We start from the raw sequence: 7,990 nt of genomic DNA, 5'->3' as shown, positions 1-7,990 counted from the left end.
TAATTATTAAATTGTATTTATGTAATATTTATATAATCCGATTATTGAATTATTGTATTTAATAATTTAATAATTTAATGTATAATTTAATAATGATTAATAATAATAATAATAATCTGCTGCTGCAAGAAGATCGCACAGACTGACTACAAGCAGCGGCATGACAAAGTAGCAACAATGGTGCATTGGAAGATCTGCAAGAAATATCATTTGCCTGTAAGCAAGAACTGGTGGGATCATAAAACAGAGAAAGTCATAGAAAATGATAAAATTAAACTGCTCTGGGACTTCAGAATTCAAACAGACAAGCACCTGCAACATAACACCCCAGACTTAACAACTGTCGATAAGAAAGACAAAAAAGTCTGGATAGTGGACGTGGCAGTGCCTGGAGACAGCAGAATAGACAAGAAAGAACTGGAGAAGATAACAAAATATAAAGACCTACAAATAGAAATAGAAAGACTGTGGCAAAAGTAAGCAAGGGTAGTACCAATAGTAATAGGCGCCTTGGGTGCAATCCCAAAACAACTGGAGCACCACTTGAACACCATTGGCATTGACAAATTCGCCACTAGTCAATTGCAAAAGGCGGCCTTACTAGGAACCGCCTCCATCCTGCGATGATATCTGTAATAACACCAAACATCCACATCTGCCTATCCCAGGTTCTTGATAAGGACTCGATAGGTAAATGCCAAATCCTGTCTGAACATCTGGCTGACTGTGCAATGATTAATAATAATAATAATAATAATAATAATAATAATAATAATAATAATAATTTTCATTCTAAATCAAATATGCTGGCTTCCTATTTTTTATGTTTGTCAATACTAGCAGAAATTCCATCTTCGATCGTGAGACAAACCTGTATATATGTGTGCTTATATAAAGAGTAAACATTGAACTTAATGAAGTACAGTTAGTCCTCGACTTACAACCTCTATTGAACCCAAATTTCTGTGGCTAAGCGAGACAATTCTGCCCCATTTTACGACCTTTCTTGCCACAGTTGTTAAGTGAATCACTTCAGTTATTAAGTTAGTAACACCGTTGTTAAGTGAATCTGGCTTCCCCCGTTGACTTTGCACGTCAGAAGTTTGCAAAAGGGGATCACGTGACCCCCGGGATACTGTATCCGTCATAACTATGAGTCAGTCTGAATTTTCATCACGTGATTATGTGGATGCTGCAACGGCCACGTGGAAAATTATCATAAGTCACTTCGAATAGTCACTAAATGAACTGTCGTAAGTCAAAGCACTTACCTGTAATGGGAGAAAGCGAGCTGCAAGATGAAAATGAGAAAAACGACGTGGATAGTAGCTCCAGTGGAAAAAGAGGGAAAGAAAAACGGAAGAAAAAAGAGCAATGAGATAAGAAAATTAACGGGATAGGAAAGGACGGGTGGAATTTCAAAATGTTAAACCGAAGCAGAGAACTATCCCAAGCTGCTTCTAATTTCAGGCTAATTTTCAAAGGTGTCCATATTTTTCAGCAGGATGTTTATAGCCTCCTGCATCTTCAACTCACTTGCATTTTCTTTTTTTAAAAAACCCAGCTTTTTCTAGATTTCCACAGTTCAAAATCAATAAATGGGGCGGGCGACGGGGAGGAAATTACACAAGCAAACATACATGATTTAGTACATTATTACTTGGCAAGCATGACAGATGAGTTAGATATTATATAACGCAAACCTCCAAATATGTTGAGCCGTGTCTAAGTTCCTTGGAAAATCGCCATGTGGATGTATTGTAACTGTGAAAGACTACTTGGCTGAGATGGATGAAAGTTGTCACCCAATCTATCCATCAGGAACTTGGCAAACCTTTGTCTGAAATGCTTTTATGTTTTTTCTGTTTACCTGGGTATAAAAAGAGAGGAAGGAAAAACAACGTTATCACTGACAATGGACATTTTTAGTCTTCAATAATATGAATAATAATAATAGATCTTTTACTCTTTCTTCATTATTCCGAGGTTGGATTGGTTCCCTCATGCCTACTCTGGGTATTAAATTTAAATTTATGACTGTTTTTCGCTCTTACGAAGACTAAAAAGGTAGAGGCAAACACCCACAGAAGACAATATTTGTAGCACAGGGTTGAACTATGGTGTCCTTGTCACCCTCTGGCTATTGGCTATTTTCTTGCACACATTTTATTATACCGAACTAGTAACATCATCAGAGCTACACTGATCAGTGCTATGCTGATGATGTTACCTAGCTGGGTAATGAAACATCTGCAAGAAAACAACCAAGCTTAGAGAGCACCAAGGACCCCACAATATTGCAAATAACCTAACTCTGTTACATGGAGGGCTCTAAAGCTGATAACCAGCACCTTGAATTGCACCCAGAAAGCAACTGGGCCCCAGTGCTGGTCAAGCAGCAGTGGTGTGATTCGGATAAACCACAGAGCATGCAAAACTGAGTATTCTGGACCGGTTACATCAGACATGTCAAACACAAGGCCCGGGGGCCAGATGTGGCCCGCGAAGTGGTTTCATGTGGCCCATGAAGCCATCCTGGAAACAGTGAGGGAATGGCCCCCACTGCCTTGGCCCTGGCTCAGGCCGGCCGGGAGCCAATGTACAATTTTGTGGTGGCCATCTATTCTGAAACGCATTCAGTCTTAGCTCCACAAGGCCGTCTAGAAACAGCGAGGAACCAGCCCCTGCTGCATCGGCCCCGCCCCCGGTGCATGCTGGGGAGGTGTCACCCTTTGTGAGGAATGAAGAAATGGACCATGCCTTGGTGCTTGCCCTGGTCCCATCCCCTTCTGCTAGAGACCCTCAGATCTGTCCCACTCCTGCCCAGGCCCCCACAGACACCCTTGACGCGAACGATGTAGAGTTGGCCATGGCCACCCAGTAGGCCACACCCACTCCATCCACGCCCACTCTGGCCACACCTACCCGGCCCCCCAAGGGCAACCGCAATGCTGATGTGGCCCTCAATGAAATTGAGTTTGACACCCCTGGGTTACAGCTTCTGATTGTTGGCTCAATGGTTAAAGACGTTGAGCTTGTCAGCTGGAAAGTCAACAGCCGGGCAATGGATTGCGGTCCCCTTCCTTGCTCCCAGCTCCTGTCCATCTAGCAGTTTGAAAGCATGCAAATGCGAGTAGATGAACAGGTAATAGCATTCTGTGTGCCTCGCTATCCAGGGGGAACCTTTACCTTTTCATTATTAATAATTAAAAGATAATAATTACTATAATTCATAATAAGAAAAATGAATGATGGTTATTAAATCATGATTTGTTGGATTCCCCCTACTTTTTTTTTTCTTTTTTCAGAAAAAAGTGGCTGACCATCCCAACTGTACTCCTTCCATCTGGTTAGCGATGTATCGGGCTTTTGGGCGCCCCATTCTCCTCAGCAGCACGTTCCGCTATTTAGCAGACCTCCTGGGGTTTGCTGGACCACTTTGCATTTCTGGCATCATTGAGACTTTATCTGAAAACCCCAATAAGAACAATTCTACACCCAGCAATGCCACCGATGTAAGTTAACCATTCTGGCAGGTGTAATGACCTAGACCAGGGGTAGGCAACCTTGGCTCTTTTATGACTCATGGACTTCAACTCCCAGAATTCCTGAGCCAGCATGGCTCAGCTTGGAAACCTCTCCCTTTCCCCTTAGCATGGCTGGCTCAGGAATTCTGGGAGTTGAAGTCCACGAGTCATAAAAGAGCCAAGGTTCCCCACCCCTGACCTAGACTATTTATTTGTCTATTTGCCTCTTGATATTCTTAACCAGCTTTTCTTCCTCATATCCTGTCTCTGTACATCTGTTTCTTTCACCCTGGGGAAAAGCTGGAGTTACGGAATTGGGTCTATGTCAGGGGTGTCAAACTCAATTTCACTGAGGGCCGCATCAGCATTGCGGTTGCCCTGGGGGGGGGGGTGGTGGGTGTGGCCAGGGTGGGTGCAGCCTACTGGGTGGGCGTGGATGGAGTGGGTGTGGCTTACTGGGTGGGCGTGGCCAGTTCTACATCATTCGCATCAAGGGTGCCTATGGGGGCCTGGGCAGGAGTGGGACAGATCTGAGGGTCTCTGGCAGAAGGGGGTGGGACCGGGGCAAGTGCCAAGGCATGGTCCACCAGGGCAAGTGCCAAGATGGCCACCACAAAATTGTACATTGGCTCCCGGCTGGCCTGGGCCAGGGCCAAGGCAGTGGGGGCCGTTCCCTCACTGTTTTCAGGATGGCTTCGCGGGCCACATGAAACCACTTCGCGGGTCGCATCCGGCCCCCGGGTCTTGTGTTTGACATGCCTGGTCTATGTACTCTAGTGAAAAAGAAGGACTGGGGTGACAGGACAGCAGTGTTCCAATATTTGAGGGGCTGCCCCAAAGAAGAAGAGGTCATCTTATTTTCTAAGCATCAAACAGCAGGGCAAGAGGTTAATGGGATGGAAACTAACCAAGGAGAGAAGCAACCTAGAACTAAGGAGAAATTTTCCTGACAGTGAGAATAATTAATCAGTGGAATGGCTTGCCTCCAGAAGGTGTGGATGCTCCAACACTGGAGGTTTTGAAGAAGAGATTGGACCACCATTTGTCTGAAATGGTATAGGTATCCTGCTTGAGTAGGGGGCTGGACTAGAAGATTTAAATTACTTACTTAAATTTAGAATAAACCCTGCTGAATTCAATAGGGTTTTGAAGAGGCTAGTATACAATTGCCCTGTTAATTGATTCAGATTCTCTGTGTAGGTCAGGGTTGTCCAACCTTGGCCACTTTAAGACCTATGGACTTCAACTCCCAGAATTCTCCAGCCAGTCGAGTCTGGGAGTTGAAGTCCACAAGTCTTAAAGTTGCTAAGTTTGATCACCCCTGATGCTCATAATTGTTCCTTTTCTCCTTTGGAGAATGCTTTCAAAGCTTTCTGAAGCTTCTTCTTCTTCTTCTTTTCTTTTTTTTTTACTCCAAAGGTAACTACAGAGCCATTCCTCACCTCAAGAGATATCCTCAAAGACAGTTATGTCCTGGCTGTTCTCCTGTTCCTGGCACTTATCCTTCAGAGGACATTCCTCCAGGCCTCCTATTATGTTACCATAGAAACTGGCATCAACTTACGAGGAGCTTTACTGGTGAATAATGACTTGATTTCGTCCACTTGTAGGTTTTGATAAGGATTTGAATTCTTCACACCTTTACTTAATTTGCTTGTTCTTAAAAATGACAGGGTAAAGTGGGATAAAAGACAGATAAAACTATTTATACCATGGATATGCAACTTTCCTGGGCTGAGACCCATCTTGGCCTTTGACTGGTATCTCAGACGCTGTAGTCCACAACACAGTGGAATAGAAAAGCTAGGACAAAAAATAATTGAACTTACTTCATTGATATTTCAGTATAATTAAAGTGAAATATAGTCCATATGATTACAGTCAAGTGTTTTATATACAGCACACTGATATAGGCCATTTGGGATGAAAGGTGGGATTTGTATCTAATAAATAAACTTAATTAATCTTAAGACATGTTGAGTAAGAGCACTCTAATGTGGAAGAAGCACAATAAAAGAGGAGGTAGACTTGGTTACCCAGTTCTATGATATAGCATGATACATGACAGGAGTGGTAATAGAACTGATTGTTTAACACAGGGGTGTCAAACTCAATTTCATTGAGGGCAGCATCAGCATTGCTGTTGCCCTCGGGGGGGGTGGCCTACTGGGTGGGCATGGATGGAGTGGGTGTGGCCTACTGGGTGGGCATGGCCAGCTCTACATCGTTCGCGTCAAGGGTGCTTGTGGGGGCCTGGGCAGGAGTGGGACAGATTTGAGGGTCTCTGGCAGAAGGAGGTGGGACTGGGGCAAGCGCCAAGGCATGGTCCATTTCTTTATTCCTCACAAAGGGTGACACCTCCCCAGCATGCACACAGAGGGCGGAGCCAACACAGCAGGGGCTGGTTCCTCGCTGTTTCTAGACGGCCTTGTGGAGCTAAGACTGAATGCGTTTCAGCATAGATGGTCACCACAAAATTGTACATTGGCTCCCGGCCGGCCTGGGCCAGGGCCAAGGCAGTGGGGGTCGTTCCCTCACTGTTTCCAGGATGGCTTCGCGGGCCACATGAAACCACTTTGCGGGCCACATCTGGCCCCGGGCCTTGTGTTTGACATGTCTGGTTTAACATATCAACCCAGACTTTCCACTATGTTGTATGAAGGTCCAACATATTGGGAAGATGCAATTACTTTATAAACCAGCCTTCCACAAAATGATGCTCCCTAGATTGGTTAGCAGATAAGTCCCAGAATTTTCAGACCACATGGTCTTCTAGGAGTGGTGATCCCAACATATGGTTCTACAATTTTAAACTGGACCTGGATGGATTTTCCTCTGGCTAACAAGACAAATATCATCAACTTACGTGGATATTGTAGGGAGGTATATTTTGATAGGTAAAGGCTTCCCCTGTCCAGTCGTGTCCGACTGTAGAAGCTAGTGCTCATCTCTGTTTCTTAGCCAAGGGGAGCCAGCCTTGTTTGAAGACATTTCCATGGTCATGTAGCCAGCATGACTATATGCCAAGTCTCACAGAAACACTGTTGCCTTCCCACTGAAGTGGTACCTATTTATCTACTCACATTTTCATGTTTTCGAACTGCTAGGAACTCACTCCGTCATGTAGCGCTTGGGTCTTCAACCCGGTCTGTCAACTTTCCAGCTGACAAGCTCGGCATCTTTAACCACTGAGCCATTGCACGCCCCCCTAACTTTTGATATTCACTTTATAATAAATACAGGCATGAGGTTGACAGATTCCACTGCAGTCCATCCTGAGGCTCCAGTCTCCAAACTGCTCAGTTTGCTTCTGGGTTCCTCAAAATAGGTTTTATTATTATAAGAATCCATAAGCAGAAGACAACATCTAGGGAAGTATATGCAGTACTGTTCCAGTTTCCCAAAATGTAGTAAATCAGGGCACACGAATATGGTCCTTAGAAGAAGGGAAAAAAAACACCTAAAAATTTGGGAACAATTTAGATTAGAGGAAAGAAAATTTGTGGGAACATCACCAAGGTTTCTAAAAGCAAAGGAGGATAAGAAGATACTCTCTTAAAACATTGTAATGTAGATCCTCTGGGAAAGCCGACTGGAATAAGATTTAGGAAAGTAGTTTTTCAAACAGCACTTAATTACACTGTGAAATTTGTTAACTTAAGGTAGAATAGATGGTTTGAACAGATTAGTGATGAATGGATTAGATAAATTCATTGGAAGTAGGTTTGTTAAGGACTAACTATCCTGAGGATGCAACATTACCTTTGGACAATCAGCATCATGTCTGCTGGAAGCTTCACAAAAAAATCAAGATCGTGTCTGTCACCAACACTCCAGAATCAAGAAACTACCAAGACAAACAATCAAACAGTAAACAATGGCCTAATCCAGGGGTAGGCAACCTTGGCTCTTTTATGACTCGTGGACTTCAACTCCCAGAATTCCTGAGCCAGCCATGCTGAGGGGAAAGGGAGAGGTTTCTAAGCTGAGCCATGCTGGCTCAGGAATTCTGGGAGTTGAAGTCCACGAGTCATGAAAGAGCCAAGGTTGCCTACCCCTGGCCTAATCAATAAGCCATCAAGAACACTCCCGCCAATACTGATAGGGCCAGCCACTTGTATATAAACAGAGAGCAAACCCCACTCCTTCTAGCACTGATGATGTTACCTAGTTGGGTAATGAAACGTCTGCATGAAAACAACCAAGCTCGGAGAGCACCAAGGATCCCACAGTTCCATAAGTTTTGTAGTGAGACAACACCTTTGTTTTTTCAGGCTGAGGATTGTCTTGAGCTGCCCTCTGAAAAAGGAGAGACCCTCCCTCTCCAACTCTGCCTAGCCAGGATAAAAACAAAATCTGATTGTATTTTGTTAAAACCAAATGCAGTTAAAATTAAATGAATTGAGTGCAGTTCATACAATGGTGTTCTCTTTTTTGAATATATTAGTATTGGATATTAATGA

General features: G+C 43.8%; 1 protein-coding gene across 1 annotated transcript in view; it reads left to right on the top strand.

The window, feature by feature from the left end:
* Window positions 1–5,133, top strand: part of LOC107295784 (ATP-binding cassette sub-family C member 9) — a gene marked incomplete at its 3' end in the record, with an annotated part of 21,665 nt that extends 16,532 nt beyond the window's left edge. The window contains exons 7-8 of the mRNA XM_015825111.1: window positions 3,309–3,515; window positions 4,947–5,133. Of these exons, the coding sequence (XP_015680597.1) occupies window positions 3,309–3,515; window positions 4,947–5,133 (394 nt within the window). The remainder of the gene's footprint in view (window positions 1–3,308; window positions 3,516–4,946) is intronic.
* Window positions 5,134–7,990: the final 2,857 nt, after the last annotated feature.

The sequence above is a fragment of the Protobothrops mucrosquamatus genome, unplaced genomic scaffold (genome assembly GCF_001527695.2).
Source record: "Protobothrops mucrosquamatus isolate PMUCROS unplaced genomic scaffold, P.Mucros_1.0 scaffold2486, whole genome shotgun sequence".
NCBI classification, from domain to species: domain Eukaryota; kingdom Metazoa; phylum Chordata; class Lepidosauria; order Squamata; family Viperidae; genus Protobothrops; species Protobothrops mucrosquamatus.
The sequence above is the reverse complement of the archived record's forward strand: the minus strand, read 5'-3'. Positions and strand labels throughout refer to the sequence as shown.